Source organism: Octopus sinensis, linkage group LG8 (genome assembly GCF_006345805.1).
Source record: "Octopus sinensis linkage group LG8, ASM634580v1, whole genome shotgun sequence".
In the NCBI taxonomy this organism is placed as follows: Eukaryota; Metazoa; Mollusca; class Cephalopoda; order Octopoda; family Octopodidae; genus Octopus; species Octopus sinensis.
Genome location: NC_043004.1, coordinates 89,455,708 through 89,474,693, shown reverse-complemented (window position 1 = coordinate 89,474,693; position 18,986 = coordinate 89,455,708). Strand labels below are relative to the sequence as shown.

Sequence of the window (18,986 nt, the reverse complement as noted above, 5' to 3'; positions counted from 1 at the left end):
ATGATGAGGATGATATAGGTTTAGTAGAACAAACAGAAGTAGCACTCAACACATGAATACGTATACTGCTTTTACACACTCCTAATCGGCACAAAGCTACAAAAGCAATTCGAACGGCCCTTCGCAAACTATTTTATCAAACTATGCAGATATACAGTCCCATTCAGCATAGACCTCTGTAGATAGTTGCATGCTCTACTGCTTCCTATGTTTAATTTGTATGGCTATTACTAAAGAAGGCTAGCTCTTAGGTAAATTTATTGGATTTGCGTCACAATCGTTAATTATGTACTTGCTTGCTGATTACACTATGTCTTACACATTCATATACCAACAAAATGTTTTTTGAAATTGTGTGGATAGTGCAGGCATGGCTGTGATAAGAAATTTGCTTCCCAACCACATTTTTCTGGGTTTAGTCCCACTGCATGACACCTTGGCCAGATGTCTTCTAATGCAGCCTCAGACCAAAGCTTTGTTAGTGGATTTGGTAGGCAGAAACTGAAAGAAGCCCGTCTTTATATACATATGTGTATATATATATATATATATAGATAGGTAGATAGTTGTTTGTCCCCCACCCCTGCTTGAAAATTGGTGTTGGTGTGTTTACGTCCCTGTAAGATAGCGGTTTGATAAGAGGAGACTGATAGAACCCTCCATCAGACACCTACCATATTCTGAGCGCCTTGTTTCCCTGGGCATGGATTCACTGAAGCTCCGGCGTCTGGCGACGGACTTGGTAAACACCCACAAGGTTATCAACCACCTCACCAACAACAACACTGAACACCTTTTTGATCTCCATGTGTCTAACACACGTGGACATGCCTACAAAGTCAGAAAACAGCACAGCTCCCATGACTTTCGGAAACATTTTTTCACGCTCAGGGTTGCTGAAGCGTGGAATAAACTGCCTGCATCAGTTGTTGACTGCCATGACACTGCATCCTTTAAGGCCCTCATGCTTCCCGAAATCCGTCGAAACTACACCTGATTATATATACACTTTAGATGAGTTGTAGTGCACCTGAGCACTGTACACAATTATTATTATTATTATTATTATATTATTATTATTATAAGTACCAGGCTTTAAAAAATATGTATTGAAGTTGATTCATTCAACTAAAAAAAAAAAAAACTTCAAGCATGGTTGCAGTCAAGTGACTGAAACAAGCATAAAAACAACCAAAAAAAAAACATAAGTATTATCTGATTTGAATATTTTATTTCTACTAGGTGTAGGAGTGGCTGTTTGGTAAGTAGCTTGCTTACCAACCACATGGTTCAGTCCCACTGTTTACCAACCACACTGGGTTCAGTCCCTCTGCGTGGCACCTTGGGCAAGTGTCTTCTACTATAGCCTCGGGCTGAACAAAGCCTTGTGAGTGGATTTGGTAGACAGAAACTGAAAGAAGCCCATCGTATATATGTGTGTGTGTGTATATATACATATAATATATATATATATATATATATATGTGTGTGTGTGTGTGTGTGTGTGTACGTGTTAATCCTGCCCAACATCACTTAACAACTGATGCTAGTGTGTTTATGTCCCCATAACTTAGCGGTTCGGCACTTTGGACTGTGTTGTAAAAATTCTGTTGCTCCAGCCTTACAGATAACAGACAAGGTGTACTTCAAAGACAATTAATGATGTAGTTTAGAGATGAAGAACCATTTGCTTCTTTCTTGTAAAGTCTTTGGCAGAATAAGACTAATTATAAAATTGCTGTTTCTAGAGACAAACACTACTTTTGATTTTTGATTTGATTTTTTTTTTTTGTTGTGGCTGAGCAATTTCTCACCTGCTGGTAATTATTTGGCCATTCAAGTGCAAAATAATTTGATAATAAATAGCTCCCATTAAGCTTGCCTTTCACTATTGAATTTAGAACTGTGTTATATAAAACAACATTATATTGTTGTACCATTGTGATGGTTAAGTGACACTAAAACTGACAGGTTAATGGGTATATTGTTACACATTCTCTTTCTCTCAAGGCCTTGAATATTTTGTCTTGGACTAGCCTCAAATTCTTGTTTATTATATATATATATATATATATATATAATGTATATATTGCAATGAAATGGTACTGCCTTGGTAATTAGGTGTACTGATTTCACCTTCAACTTAAACTTCTGGTCTTGAAACATTCATGATTCAATTAGGGGGAAAACAACATTTCTCTTTTTTGCAGTTTCAGGAGAAAAACATATTCTCTCGTTTATTTATTTATTCTTTTTCTTTCTGTTTTTGCAGTATTTAAATAAAAATTTTGTCTGCTCATGGGGAAATATTACAGCCCTATATGTGTGTGTGTATACAGATATATACAATTATATACATACATGTGTGTGCATTTGTGTACACATACATGCACACACACGTGTGTATGTATATATTTCTGTGTCGTTAAGCTTGGTTTGCAACTATGTGGTTCTGGTTTCAGACCCACTGTGTGTCTCACTGGACAAGTGTTTTCTATTTAGCTCTAGGCTGACCAATGCCTTGTGGGTGAATTTGGTAGACAGAAACCTTGTGAAAGCACATCATGTATGTGTGTGTGTGTATATATATATATATATATATATACACACACACACATATATCATCATCATTTAATGTAACATCTGTTGTCCATGCTTGTATGGGTTAGATGGTTTGACCAGGGCTGGCAAATTGAAAGGCTACACTAGACTCCAGTCTGTTTAGGTATGGTTTCTACAGCAGGATACCCTTCCTAATACCAACCACTCCGAGAATGTAATGGGTGCTTTTACATGCCACCAGCATGGGTGCCATTTGTGTGACACACCGGTATCTGCCACGACTGTGGTTTCACTTGGCTTGATGGGTCTTCTTGTCAAGCATGGCATAATACCAAATGGACTTGGTCATTGCTTCTGCGAGGCCCAATGCTTGAAGCCCAGCATAATGCCAAATGGTCTTGGTCCTTGCCTTCTTGAGACCCAATGCTCAAAAGGTGCTTTTACATGCCGCCAGTACAGGTACTATGTGTGACACTGGTATCTTACACGGCTGCGATTTTACTTGGCTTGATGGGTTTTCTTCTTAAGCACAGCATAATGCCAAAGGTCTCAGTCATTGCCTCTGTGAGGCCCAACATTCGAAAGGAGCTCAACCATCAGGCTCAATGCTTGAAAGGTGCTTTTTATGTGCCACCAGCATGGGTGCTGGTTACGTGACACCAGCATTAGCCATGGCTGTGATATATATATAGTGTAGGAGTGGCTGTGTGGTAAGTAGCTTGTTTATGAACTACATGATTCTGGGTTCAGTCCCACTGCGTGGCACCTTGGCAAGTGTCTTTGTGAGTAGATTTGGTAGATGGAAACCGAAAGAAGCCCATCGTATATATGTATATATATGTATGTGTGTGTGTATATGCTTGTGTGTCTGTGTTTGTCCCCCCAACATCGCTTGACAACCGCTGGTGGTGTGTTTACGTCCTTAGCAGTTCAGCAAAAGAGACCGATAGAATAAGTATTAGGCTTACAAAGAATAAGTCCTGGGGTCGACTTGCTCGACTAAAAGCGGTGCTCCAGCATGGCCACAGTCAAATGACTGAAACAAGTAAAAGAGTACGGAAAGAGTAAAAGAGAATGGTGTGTGTGTGTGTGTATCTCAGACTGGAGCCTAGTGCAGCTCTCCAGCTTGCCAGCTCTGATCAGATAAAAAATAAATACATCATATATAGTTTTGTATAAATTATATGTAAAACTGCTTTAAGACTGAATCTATTTGTAATCTTATAAGTTCTGTCTTTTCTCTCAAAACTTGTTAATGTCTAACCATATCCAATCTTCAGATTGATATTTTATTATAAACAGATACTGTTGATATTTTATTATTATAAACAAAGAATGTAGAACCACAGTTTGAGTTGAGAGAGAATTCATTGAAGGCTGACCTATTTTCTGATATATCAGTAATTTTAGTCTCATCATTAGGGTCAGGCCATTGTTTGATATAATTTCAATAAACTGCAGGGCTGTTCAAATAAAAATGATGGCTTCCACTGCGATTTCTGTGGCTCTCTTTCCCAGCTGTGTCAATATTAGTATTGAATTTTGAGTCTACATAGAATGATTTTTCTTCTCTACTTTGTTAAACATTATTGACATAGCTATTTTCAAAAGGATGTCATCATATTTTCAGCTTAGACTAACATCATTGTCCTTTCATTGTCATTTGACGTCCACTTTTCCATGCTGGCAGATTTTCTATGGTCGGATGCTCTTCCTGTCATCAACCCTCACCTGTTTCCAGGTAAGGTAATATTTCCCCATGGCCTGACATTTTTCTCCATGGAAGACTGGAAACAAGCAACAGTGTTTTTATGATGATGATGATACTCATTTTCAACTATTTCACGTTGTCAAGGCAAAGGTACACACCCACACATAGTGTACTTTTCTGTGATGGTAAAATCAACAAATAAAGTACTCCATCTGGTGAGAGATCAGAACTAGAGAAGAAGTTTCAAGTGTGGAAGCAAGGTCTAGAATAGAAGGGCCTTTGGGTTAACCTAACAAAGACCAAAATCTTATTAGCAAAGCAGACAAATCACAAATCCCTTCACGTAGATCATCTTGCTCAATCACTAGAAAATGTGTAGGTAGAAACTCATGAAGATGTACTTGGTGTAAGCCATTGACACAAGAAGTACAGCAATATCAGAGGAAGGTTAACAGGGAAGTTAGTTTTTGTGTGTGGAAGGTGTACACATACAATTAACACTAAAAATTTACAGAAAATAAATTTCATCACATGCTAGGGGGAAAAACTATAAGTAGTTGATAGCTTTCATTACCTAGGTAGCTAAGTCAGTAGCAGGGGTGGATGCTCTGAGAGCGTAGCTGCTAGAAAAAGAATAGGCTCGGCAAAGTTCAGAGGGGCTCTTATCTCTGCTGGTAACAAATGGCCTTTCACTCAGTGAAAGGCAGACTGTGTATATGTGTGCAAACAGCCATGCTACATGGCAGTGAAACATGAGCTGTGACTGTTGAGGACATGCATAGGCTTATAAGAAATGAAGCTAGTATGCTTCGCTGGGTGTGTAATGTCAGTGTGCATACATTACAGAGTGTAAGCATCCTGAGAGAAAAGTTGGGCGTAAGAAGCATATATATATATATATATCATCATCATCATCATTTAACGTCTGCTTTCCATGCTAGCATGGGTTGGACGATTTGACTGAAGACTGGTGAACTAGATGGCTGCACCAGGCTCCAGTCTGATCTGGCAGAGTTTCTACAGCTGGGTGCCCTTCCTAATGCTACCACTCCGAGGGTGTAGTTGGTTCTTTTACATGCCACCGGCATGAGGGCCAGTCTGGCAGTACTGGCAACGGCCATGCTTATATATATATATAATATATATATATATATATATATAAAATATACTGGAGTAAGCACATAAATGTGAAACAAGGTGGAAAAAAGAGTATTCCAATACCAGTGGTAGAGTAATATGCTTTATTTAAAAGCAGCAGAAATATAACAAAAGCTGTTACTCAGAGTTTCATGTTCCTGTTCGATGAACAGGAATGTGAAACTCTGAGTAATAGCTTTTGTTATATTTCTGCTGCTTTTAAATAAAGTATATATGTATATATAAAGAAATGCTGATCACTGTGGAGGAAACCAGTGGAAGAGGTTGAACCAAGAAGATGTGGGATGAGATGGAGAGATATGATCTTTGGATATTGGGTCTCATGGGAGGCAATGACAAGTGACCAAGACTTTTGGCGATTTGTTGCGCTGGAGAAGACACATCAAGCTGAGTGAAATCATAGTCATGGCCAGTGCCGGTGATATGTGAAAAGCACCTGTGCCAATGACACATAAAAAGACACCAAGTACACTCTGTGGAGTGGTTGGCGTTGGAATCTGGTACAGCTCTCCAGCTTAGAAGTTCCAGTCAAACCATCTCACTCATGCTAGCATGGAAAATGATGCTCAATGACGATGATGATGATATATGTGTACACACACACGCACATTTATTCAGTGGGCTTCTTTTAGTTTCTGTCTTCCAAATCCACTCAAAGGTTTTAGTTGGCCTAGGACTAAAGTGGAAGACACTTACTCAAGAACACAGTGTGGGATTGAACCTGAGACCATGTGGTGGGTAGCAAGCTTCTTAACTATACCGCCATGCCTGCACCAACCTAATTTAAATCCAGGCTATTAGTTCTTAAGAGTTCACTTTGAATATTTGATTATAGCCATTTTTCTCGCTACTTAAATTTTAATCTCAGATCTTCATTTGTTTGATTTACATTTGTTTTTCCTTGCTAGCCTGGAGCAGATGAATTCATTCCATTATGGCATTGTTTTACAGGTGGATGCCCATCCTGTTGCTAATCCTTACTGGTTTTTCAAGTAAAGGATTTCTTTTTATACCATGTCTTTGGAAACACAGACCTTACAAATTACAACAAATTTTGTCATTTGTAACTTAGTGCTTTTTCATGTAAAGTACGAATGTATGCACACACACACACACACATAACAGGTTTTGTACAGTTTCTGTGTCCCAAATCTACTCTCATGGCATTAGTTGGCCTAGGGCTATAGTAGAGGACACTTGTCTAAGGTATGTCTCTTTTACCAAACTGTTAAAGTTACATGGATGTTGAGACCTCCTTCGGTCATGACTGACCATGGGATTTCACCTAGAAAGTTACCCTCCTAGGCACAAGTCTGGGCAAGGTTGTTTATGGAAGACCAGCAGTTGCTCATGCATACCGGTCTCCCCTCTCCACGCCCCCAGTGTTATCCAAAAGAAAAGCAAAGGCCGATACAGCTTGGCATCAGTGACATCGCAACTCATTTCTACAGCTGAGTGAACTGGAGCAATGTGAAATAAAGTGTCTTGCTCAAGAACGCAACACGCAGCCCGGTCCAGGATTCGAACTCACAACCCCACAATCGTAAGCTCGACGGTCTAACCACTGAGCTATGTGTCTTCACATGGACGTAAACAATCATAAACAGACGTAAACTCATTAACAAATACTAGTTGTCAAGTGGTGGTGGGGGACAAACACACACACACACACACACATGAAAGGCTTCCACACACCAAAGTCACTCACAAGGCATTGGTTGGCCTGGGGTTATAGTAGAAAACACCTTAGGTGCTGCATTGTGGAACTGAACCCTAAACCATGTGGTTGTGAAGCAAGCTGCTTATACGCACAACCATGCCTGCTCTTATTTACACACATCATCATCATCGTTTTAATGTCCGCTTTCCATGCTGGCATGGGTTGGACAGTTTGACATGGATCTGTCCAGACTCCAGTTGTCTGTTGTGACATGGTTTCTACTGTTGGATGCCCTTCCTGTCACCATATTTGCATAGATGTGAGTGTGTTTTCCAGCACAACATTCAATGTTTATGATTGTACTTGTTCAAAAGTGTGTACTTGCACATGGCTCAGTGGTTAGAGTGTCAAGCTTACGATCGTGAGGTTGTGAGCTCGAATCCCGGACCGGGCTGCGTGTTGTGTTCTTGAGCAAGACACTTTATTTCACGTTGCTCCAGTTCACTCAGCTGTAGAAATGAGTTGCGATGTCACAGATGCCAAGCTGTATTGGCCCCTTTGCCTTTCCCTTGGATAACACTGGTGGCGTGGAGAGGCGAGGCCGGTATGCATGGGCGACTGCTGGTCTTCCATAAACAACCTTGCCCGGACTTGTGCCTGGGAGGGTAGCTTTCTGGGTGCAATCCCATGGTCAGTGTCGTGACCGAAGGGGGTCATATATGTTCAAAGGTGTGTACTTGCTCACATGTAGGAATGTCAGCAAGTTAGTGTTTGTCTCTACATGAATACACATGTATGCATATACACATTAGAAGTAAGTTTTAAGACTATCCTGAAGCTGCCATTAGCTAAAGAGACTAAAGAGAGGTAATATCATTTATCTGATAGTGTTCAGTTTAGATTGCATTTGGCTGATGAGACTGAAAAAGTTTGAAACCATCAACCTTTACATTTTGGAGATCTTTTCAACCTCTTTAATTATATTTTCTTTTTTACTGTTAACCATATCAGTATATATGTCATTTTTTTTTTATGTCTTTGGTCACCGACATTTTATATTAATTAGTATGAAGAAGATAATTAAAATATAACAAATTATCATTATTATTAATTCTTCCAGGATGGGGTGACAATATAGCTTGGCATAATCTTCAAGATGGATTAAAGAAATCTAAAAAGCAGTGAGTGTATTTCATTCTTAAAATTTATTATTATTTTTCATTTTCCCTATTATTTAATAAATTTTTATACACAGACATCTAATATGTGACCTCAATCTGTTAGACGCTATCACTTATCAAAATTTATAATTTGTATTTTCCCCATGTATTTTAATAATTATCGGTGTGGATATGGCAGAGTAGTTACTAAATTTATTTTGCAACCATGTAGTTTCATGTTCAATCCCACTGCATGGCACCTTAGTCAAGTGTCTTCTACTATACTCCTGAGCCAACCAAAGCCTTGTGAGTAGATGGAAACTGTATAGAGCCTGTATAGATGTGTATGTGTGTGATTGGCATTAGGAAGGGTATCCAGCTGCAAAAACCCTGCCAAAGCAGTCACTGAAACTCAACACACTCTTTTGATGAGTCAAATCCTGTTAAGCTGTCCAGTGGTCGCCAGCATGGAAGATGAATGTTAAACGATGTGATGTATGTGTGGGTGTTTGTATGTATGTTGACATTTAAGCATCTTCACTTGTCCCTGCTTGAGTGAAATTGGGTTATGATGCTTACGTACCCTGTTAACCATTTTGTTACCTTATTTCTGTAGATATACACTGCATTCGTTTCAATTAGTGTTGAAAATAATGAAGAATTTAGTAAAATAACTTTGTCATTATTATTAAGCTGGTGTTTGGAACAAAACATGAAATTTTGATGGACAGTTTTAATACAGATGACTTTAAAACAGAAAGTTTGAATCTTAGAATTAGGGGTGGTCTGAGGTGGGTTGATATCAAAAGGGTTTACAGCATGTCTAGTTACTCTATACATTTGAAGATTAGTGGAATCACAAGGGACATTGTTTGAGGTAATGAGCAGGATGGCCTGGTCATTATGAGAACACCTTTGATCATAGGTTTGATAAGAGCTGATTTGGTGCTAAACACCAACAAAAAGCACACATTTGGAGTTAATTTCTCTTGCAGTTGAGAGATAAATTTCATATCCATAGATGAAGCATTGGTGACATGGTACCAACTGTCTTTTTTTCAGCTATTCAGTGTCCTGTCAACCAGTCACAACCTCATTCGTGTCCACACACACCCCTAAATATTGGATCACCAGTCTGTAGATCCTGAGTTCAAATTGAACTATATTATGTTGTTGTTTATATCCAGTCAGTCTTGATTGAAGAAACCTCTGATCACGATGTTTCATTTATGTCCTTCGTGTCGCTTATTCATGCATGGTATATATCATTATTTGATGAAGGGCCATGAACCACAAGAAGACAGATGTTCTCTGTGTGTCTCAGACTGAAACTAAAAATTTTTCAATGTATTTGCAAGTCTTTGAACAGTTGATGGCTTTTGTGACGATTTGCTGTACTTGAAAAGATGCTTCAAGCTAAATAAAATCAGTCTTCCATACATACAGGCTTGTCCTTTCAGGTGCTGGTGCTGCATGAATGCACCCATGCCAGTGTCACATAAAATGTACCCAGCACACTCTGTTAAGTGTTTAGCATTAGGAAGGACATCCAGCTGTAGAAACAATGCTACAACAGACAATTGGAGTCTGGCTAGCTCTATTTAAACCATCTGACTCATGACAACATGGAAAAAAGACATTAAACGATGATGATGTATAAAAATTTGATTAATTTAATTTTCTCACCCTTTACCAGCTAATTATCCTTATTTCCTTTTTAAATTTCAGGAATAAACCTTTGATGTTTATCCTTCATAAAGCATGGTGTGGAGCTTGTAAAGGTAAAAATAAACATTATTAATTCTTAAAATAAATTTGAAATGTTAATGTTTATGTTTTTACTATTAGGAAGGGCATACAGCTGTAAAAACCATGGTAAAACAGTGAAGCCTGGTGCAGTCTTCTGGCTTGCCAGCTCCTGTTAAACTGTCCAACCCATGCCAGCATGGAAAACGGACGTTAAATGATGAATGACGATGGTTGTGTTCTTTTGGTTGGCCTTTCATCATCTATGAGGAATTTGTGAAATTTGCTAGTTCCATTGAAAACTCTGCTTTCAAAATTTAATTATTGTTAAAAATTATTTTCTTGTTTTGTTTTAGCTTTGAAACCAAAATTTGCTGACTCTGAAGAAATTGGTGAACTTAGTAAAGAATTTATTATGGTGAATTCTCCTGTACGTTGGTATTATTTTTCTTATATTTTGTATTGACCATTATTACTGGAAGGTGTTGCTGTATGATAGAACTTGTTTCGGTTTTCAGAAGATTCGGGTTGTTAAGAGACATATCTGTCTTTTCATTTGTTTAATGTCCTTTTTTTCATGCTGGTATGGGTTGGATTTCTTTTATTCTTTTACTTATTTCAGTCATTTGACTGCAGCCATGCTGGAGCACTGCTTTAAGGAGTTTTCCTCAAAGAAATTGACCTCAGGACTTATTCTTTGTAAGCCTAGTACTTATTCTATCAGCCTCTTTTGCTGAACTGCCAGGTTACAGTTACATAAACACACCAACATTGGTTGTCAAGCATTAGTGGTGGGACACAAAGGCATACACACATAAATACACACACACACGTGAATACAACAGGCTTCTTTCAGTTTCTGTTTACCAAATCCACTCAAGGCTTTGGTCGGCCCAAAGTTATAGTTGAAGACACTTGCCCAAGGTACCATGCAGTGGGATTGAATCACCATGTGGTTGGGAAGCGAGCTTCTTACCACACAGCCATACCTGATGGGAACTTATGTGAGACAGCATTTTAAAGGCAGGCGTGGCTGTGTATCTACAATGTTTGCTTCTAAACCACATGGTTTCAGGTTCAGTTCCACTGTGTGGAAACCTGAGCAAGTGTCTTTTACTATATAGCCCTGGGCTGACCAAGGCCTTGTGATTGGATTTGGTAGATGGTAAATGAAAGAAGCCTGTCATATATGTATTTATTGATATGTACATGTGTGTGTGTGTTAGTGGCCGAATGCTTGGACCTCCTTGTGTTGACATCCATGTAATTGGTGTAAATGAATGTCATTTATTTCCAATATTCTGTGAAAACATGTATAGCCATGGAGAAATATTACTGGAAGGGTATCCATCTGTAGAAAATCTGTTACAATAAACTTATGTCCAATCCATGCAAGCATAGAAAAGTTAAGATGATGATGATGATAATGTTGATGGTGCCTTTTATGTTGCCATCTCTTATCTCTTTTACAAGTGAGGAGTTTATCATTCTAATGGTCTTTAACCCTTTTGTTACCAACCCGGCACTAGCTCTGAGTACAAATGTCTTGTTTTCATAAGTTTTAAATTAAAATCTTCCACCTTAGTCACAATTTATGTTCTTAACACTAGCTTAATGATAACTAAGTTATTTTACTAAATTCTTTGTTATATCTAAAATTAATTGAAAGAAACACAGAGCATCTCAACAGAAATATGGTAACGAAAGGGTTCAAATGTCAACAAAGAATGTAAATATTGTATCATTATTTTCACTCATTGATAGTTTAATCCATGGAATGTCAACATTCATGTACGTACATATGTGTAAATGTATGAACAATGAGCTTCCATACTGGCTTCTGCCATCTACCCTATTATTTCATTCTAAAAATTAACAATCACATCATCAAAATCTCAAAGCTACAAGATAATGCATGATTAATTGAAAACGATATGAATTACATTACACTTGACAGAGTAATCTGAATGCTAAAGGGTTGAACCCTTTTATATTTAAACCTGCTGTATCTAGCTCAAATATTCTACCTGTTTTATGTTCAAACTGGCCGTATTCAGCCTCTCATACCTACCCTACAATATCATACTAAAAATAAACAAGCGCATCATTGAAATCTCACACAAACAGCTAATGTATTTGTAATTCAAAACACTGTGGGTAAATAAGCATTACATGAGACAGAATTATCTGAATGCTAAAGGGTTAAAATGTTCTTTGCTTGAAACCCTGTCAAAACTAATTCATGTTTGTTAATCCATTACAGGATGATCAAGACTCGAAATACTCACCAGATGGAGGATATATACCAAGGATTTTATTTCTTGGTAAGATCCCATCTTCAAGTTTTCTTATATTTCTAAATAATTATTGATTCCACAAGGTATTTAAAGATAGATATTATTATTGATAAATGAAAACTATTTTGCTTTTGTATTAAATGTAATGTTGTGGTAAACTTTTTTAGTATTTCTTTACTTTAGTCATTGGACTGCAGCCATGTTGGGGCACCACTTTGAAGGATTCAAAACAAGCCGACTCCAATTCTTATTTTATGAGCCTTTTTTTATTAAGCTGCTTGTTGTCAAAAAAAAAAAATCTCAAAATGTATTTGTCCAACCTTTACTAGTATAGAAAAACTATTGCATTTCCTACACTTATTATTCTCAGTAAATCATTTAAAGATTTCAATTTAATTATTTTCAGATAGTAGTGGTGACGTAATGCTTGATTTCTTTAACGAAGAAGGAAATCCTAACTATAAATATTATTACCCAGCAATATCACAAGGTGAGAGTAATTTCTTTTTGTTTGTTTCCTTTCTGAATATTTTTGATTTTTTTTTTTTTTACATCTGGTTTTCTTTTTTTAAATGTAGGTTGAAAGTTTTGAAATCTGAATCTGCTGTGTTAAAGTGAAAATTATTATTATTATTATTAAAAAGGTGGCGAGTTGGCAGAATCATTAGCATGCTGGGCAAAATGCATTGCAGCATTTTGTCTGTCTTCATGTTCTGAGTTCAAATTCTGCCAAGGTTGACTTTGCCCTTCATCCTTTTGGGTTTGATAAAATATATATTGATACCAGCAGAGCATTGGGGTTGAGGTAATTGACCGTCCCCCTCCCCCAAATTTCAGGCCTTGTGCCTATAGTGGAGAAGATTATTATTATTTTTGCAAGATCATTTAAATGATAATAAGAGGAAAAAATATGCTGAGCTAGTGGAGCTATGCCAAAGCAATGGTTGACAAGTAAGGTGTAATCCTATCCAGGTGAGATTCAAAGAGCTTGCAGGCAAATCCTTTTGCAGAGCTTATAACATGCAGGGCATCAAAGGGGCCAGCAGGTGGAAAGCTATCAAGTTGACTGTTGAGATAGTAGAGGTTGCTTCAAGGTCTGTGCTCCACAAGGTATCAACCCTGAAAGGATCAATGCTACCAGAATTGCTGACTAGGGCTGGCTTGCCTGGATTAGGGTGTCTGATGTTGAAAATCCTGAAGTACCTAATGATCCCAAGAAACCTCACTGATGATGTGCCTAAGTGTATCACATGATAATGTATGGGAAACCGTTCCTCTATAGCAGTAAGCAGATTTATATCTCCTTATAGATATAATGCCAGTCTATCACATACAATATTCCAAGAAAGATTTATCACTTATCTTCCAGCCAGCATCATCATCATCGTTTAACGTCCGTTTTCCACGCTAGCACGGGTTGGATGGTTTGACCGGGGTCTGGGAAGCCAGGGGCTGCACCAGGCTCCAGTCTGATCTGGCAGTGTTTCTACAGCTGGATGCCCTTATAAATTGTATTCCAAATGCTTCTGATTAACATGTTTCAAGATCTCAGGCCTGAATGAAGCATGGAGAATTGAGATTGCTAGACTTTTGAGCTTGTAACAAATGTTTGATTAGATATTGGTGTACTATAGACCTGGAGTGAAGACTGAACGGAAAATATAAGAAGCAAGAAGAGTTATCTTCCTTACCCAAAGAGAACAAAACAACTGAGGTGGAGCAAGGCAGAAGTAACTTTTATTTACTTTGCCATTTCAGTTTTTGAAGAACCTGTAACAAGGGAATGATAAAACAGACTGAATGAAAGAAATCCCTAATTTAGTGATCTGTTCCATATATGATGATTATAACTATTGTTAATTATTATATGTCTAGTTGTGTGCATTTAGCCCTTTTGGCACCAACTTGTCTGAGACTGCACTTGGCTCTATAATACAAACTACTTGTTTTAAAGAGATATGAATGAATACCTTGCATAAAAATTTCCTATGTATTTATGTTCTAAACATCAACTTAACCCTTTTGAGACAGCGTTTTGCTATGTGTAGGCCAAAAAGACCAAAATATTTTTCCTGTTGAGATTGAAATTGACAGGTGCATGTAGAAAACAAAGGATAAAGTGCTTAAAACTACTTTATTACTATGTAAAACTTTAGGCATTATATAGTTTTATATTATATCTACTGAAAGACGATCTCTGATTGGCTATTACACTTCCAAACATGTTTTTCATCAGGCTGATAGATCTATAAGGAGATATAAATCTGCTTACTACTATAGAGGAATGGTTTCCTATACATTATCATGCGATACACTTAGACACATCATCAGTGAGGTTTCTTGGGATCATTAGGCGCTTCAGATTTTTCAACATCAGACACCCTCATCCAGGCAAGCCAGCCCCAGTCAGCACTTCTGGTTGCATTCATCCTTTCAGAGTTCATACCTTGTGGAGCTTCAGACCTTGAAGCAAACTCTACTATCTCAAAGTCTTAGCAGCTTGTATCCCTTGGGCTGATCAATTGGCCCTGGGTGTCCAAAGAGGGTTAATGATGACAAGGTTATTTTAATAAATTATTTATTCGTCCTTGCTACCTGCTATTTCTGGGATGGTCATAGGGGTGGAGTCTCAAGGCACCTCCTCCATAAGGCCCTTGCTATCAGAAGCAACCATCATTAGGCTTTTTCTGGATTCCCAAGCATGACCATCTGAGACTATGGATATTATTCAGCCATTCTCACTTATGGCCTACCTCTAGATCTCCAGCTGGTTCGCTTGGCTTGAAGAATTTGTCTTTTAATCCTTTCCTACAGCTAACTACATGTCTATAATACTGGAGCTGTGACCTCTCAATGAGAAGTAGTGGTTCAATCTGGAGAGATTGCCTGATCTCTGAGCTATGGTTAAGCATCATGTCAAGTGACATTACTCCAGATATTCAATTTTGTTATTTGCTACCCTTCATTGATACAGGTGACATGTATTTGTAACAGCTATTACTGTTTAGCCCCAGGTCAGTCTTTGGAAGTCAAAGGAATTCCAAATATGACTATTCCATTCTTTTCTTAAAAATCCTATCATCTGGTATGGGAGGTTTGGCTGTTATTTCTAGTACTTTTGTTGGTTGATTTGTAAAAAATAATGAGAGTGTGTAGGTGAGTAATGAAAACTTCACCTAGTTATACCTTCAGTATATTTTGCATTAATAATTAATTGTAAAATATATTTCAAAATGTGTTTCATATAAATTTTAAAAATGTGTTCATTTTTCGTTTTAGTACTAACAAGTATGAAAAATGTTCTGCAGGCCATCAAAAACAAAGCTCAAAATGAAGAACTTTAGGCATGAAAATTTTGAATAAGCAAGAATCTAGAAATTTTGTGCACAACTTGAGGAATCACTCTAGAAATTGTGCATTGTTTTTGTATACACTCCCATTTTAAACATCACTGTAAATAAGAATCTGGTTTTTATTTACATTTTTTCATAATTCTTTAATTAATATCACCTTTACTTTTTTGTTTTATCACTGGGAGTCATAATCAGTAACATTTAATATATTCTGGGTACAGTACTAACCAAACTGGGTTTTTTTTTTATATGTTTATGGATATATTTATTTGAATTTTGTATCACAATGATCAGATACTTTTTTACACAAGCTAACTGGGTGGAAAAGAAAAATACAAAACATTTGTCAATTTAAACATCATATTTTGATGTGTGGTAAAATAAGGTTTTATATTTGTTAAACTAATCTCTTGACCAAGATGTCTTATGTATTTCATTTAACAAATAGAACCGCAAGAAGTTTGTAAATATTTCAAAAGACATATCACTGACAAAAAATTATTTATGTTGTAATTGGATCTCAATTAAGAAACATCGTTAGCTTCATTGTGATTAAGAGGATTAAATTAAATATCCAACCCTTTTGCATTCAGATTACTCTGTCAAATATAAAGCTTATTTATTTGCATTCATTTTGAATTAATTATGGATTATCTCATAGCTTTGAGATTTCAGTGATGTGAATGTTTGTTTTAAGAAAGACATTGTAGGGTAGGTAAGAGAGGCTGGATCTAATTAGTCTGAACATAAAAGAAGTTGGATATTTGGACCAGATATGGCCAGTTTGAATACTGAAGTGTTAAAATTATTGAATGATTGCATGGGAAGAAAGAAAAACATCATGTACTCCTTTTAGTTATTGCAGTTAAATCAATTATTAAGACTTGATCACCAAATTAAAAAAATGAAGCAAAACAACTTTTATTGATAAATAAAAACTTCTTTAAAGGTCTCTTTCACCATCTTAATTACTTAAATTAGTTTTCCTTTTGATAACAAACAGTTCAAAGGTACACAATTACTGTTGGGGGGCTTCTATAACTGTAAAGTATGTTGAAAACAGTTCTTCTCCTGCATGGATAGAGCGGAGGGAAACCAGTGCCACACCTCTTAATAACCTGCACAAAAAAATAAAAGACATCCTTAATAAGGAGACCGGCCTTTCTGAACAAATTTTTTAAATAAATGAACAAACCTCCATGAGAGTCGAATTTTTAATTCTGTTTCAAAACCTAAAATAATAAAAAACGTTCTTCTATTTTGTTCTATTTATTTATTTACATATTAATAATTTTCAAACTATTTGCATGTTTACTGAGACAACCAACTGGTGTAGATGTGTAACATTTTGCTTTTACTGGTTTCAGTCATTTGATTGTGGTCATGCTGGAGCACCGCCTTGAAGGATTTTAATCAAATGAATGTACTGTACTTTTTTCCTTAAAGCCTGGTATTTATTCTGTTGGTCTCCCTTGCCTAACCACTAAGTTATGGGGATATAAACACACCAGCACTGATTGTCAGACAGTGGCGGGGGAGAAATACACATGAGCGCGCATGTGTGTGTGTGTGTAATGGGCTTCTTTTTAGTTTGCATCTACCAAATCCACTTTGGTCAGCTCAAGCCTATAGTAGAAGACACTCTGCCAAGGTACCACAGAGTGGGATTGAACTTAGAACTATGTGGTTGAGAATCAAACTTATGCAGCCATGCCTATCAGATCCAGTCAAATATCCAGCATTTTATTTTTTATTTATGTGTCCTTTTCAAGCCTAGCCAGGCTCATGGGCTCAATTTCCCAATTTCTATGGCATATGCCCCCCCCCCGCCGCCGCCGCTGGATGGGACGCCAGTCCATCGCAGCATTACTCAAGAAACAGGAAGAAAGAGTGAGAGAAAGTTGAGGCAAAAGAGTACAACAGGGGTCGCCACCACCCCCTGCTGGAGCCTCGTGGAGCTTTTTAGGTGTTTTTGCTCAAACACACACAACGCCTGGTCTGGGAATTGAAACCACGATCCTCTGACCACAAGTCCACAAATATCCAGCATAGAACATAGATATTGAGGATGATGATGACAAATATTGAATGAACAAATCCAAAAATGTGTTACCAAAGAGTAATAAAATTTGAAGTATATTAAATAATTTAGAGAGCCTTCATTCAATTTTTGTTTGTTCATCTCTAGTCACAAAGTAGGAAAGTATTACCAAACCAGAAATGCAAACCAAATATTTGGAGTAGAATGAACTTTGCTAAAGGCACTTGAAGACCATATAATTACATTAACCTGGTTGATGGATCAAGCCCTCTTCCTAAGTAGACCTTGCAGGATTTGAACTTGGAACACAAAGGGCTAGAATAAATGCTGCAAGTCATTCCATCCTACACAAAAATTCTGCCAGTTCACTACTACTTCACTATATTGAGCCCCAGAAGGGTGAAAGGCAAAATTAACCTTGGTGGGATTTGAACACAGAGTAAGAAATTGGAATAAGTAGTGCAAAGCATTTCATCTACAATTCCTACTGTTTCTTCTGTACACAGGAAGGAACTGTAGAAAAGAGAGACATGGGGGGAAGAGGTGTTGAAGTTCACAAAGATGAAATAAACTAACATATTTAAATAGACTGAGGTCTGGCTTTGTTGCATTATATGTTAAAGATAAAATAGAATTTGAAATAATCTTCAGGTCAATATGTTGACTTTGTGAACTTTTAACATATTTCTAACATAACTGGGAAAAACAATGTATTCACTTCACCAAGACCCTGTTCCTTTCACAATATCATACATTCCTCAATACTATAGCCCACTCAGTTGGGGTACTGCATCTTATGAGTACTTGGCAACCTCACTAGTGCTGGTGCCATGGAAAAAGAGCCACCAATGCACTCTGTAAAGTGGCTGGCATTAGGAAGGGCATCTAACCAGAAATCAAAGCAGACACTAGTTTGGTGTAGTCCTCTGACTTGGTTCCCACAGAACTGTCCAACTAATACCAGCATGGCAAAATAAGGACAGTAACCAGATTTTGAATCCTAGCTTCAAAAACAGATTCTCAAATACTGGTGATTTAAAACATCTTGATCTGTTTCCATTGTTTTTACAATATATTTGTGATACAGGGTTGGCCGAAAGTCACCTGACAGTAAATCAAAATTCCATAAATATTTGTAATTCTGTATTGACTCAAATGGAAAAATGTGTTGCTCAAGAAGGACTTCAGTTTGAACAGTTTTCATGATGCTTCATATTTAGATGCTTTTATTAAATTCATTCAGTTGTTAAACATAAATAAATCTTGGAATTAAATGGTTTTGATTTACTGTCAGGTGA

At 37.2% G+C, this 18,986-nt stretch overlaps 2 protein-coding genes across 3 annotated transcripts in view; one reads left to right on the top strand and one right to left on the bottom strand.

Annotated features, from left to right (window-relative positions):
* The window catches only part of LOC115215105 (thioredoxin domain-containing protein 12), a 19,514-nt gene extending 2,609 nt beyond the window's left edge, over positions 1 to 16,905 (top strand). The window contains exons 2-7 of the mRNA XM_029784275.2: positions 8,212 to 8,272; positions 9,980 to 10,032; positions 10,354 to 10,427; positions 12,261 to 12,321; positions 12,701 to 12,784; positions 15,574 to 16,905. Of these exons, the coding sequence (XP_029640135.1) occupies positions 8,212 to 8,272; positions 9,980 to 10,032; positions 10,354 to 10,427; positions 12,261 to 12,321; positions 12,701 to 12,784; positions 15,574 to 15,638 (398 nt within the window). The 3' untranslated portion in view covers positions 15,639 to 16,905. The remainder of the gene's footprint in view (positions 1 to 8,211; positions 8,273 to 9,979; positions 10,033 to 10,353; positions 10,428 to 12,260; positions 12,322 to 12,700; positions 12,785 to 15,573) is intronic.
* Positions 14,012 to 18,986, bottom strand: part of LOC115215104 (SET domain-containing protein 9-like) — a 17,452-nt gene continuing 12,477 nt past the window's right edge. For both annotated transcript variants that reach the window (XM_036505568.1, XM_036505569.1), the window contains one exon: positions 14,012 to 16,765. In XM_036505568.1, coding sequence (XP_036361461.1) covers positions 16,666 to 16,765 — 100 coding nt within the window. In that variant the 3' untranslated portion in view covers positions 14,012 to 16,665. The remainder of the gene's footprint in view (positions 16,766 to 18,986) is intronic.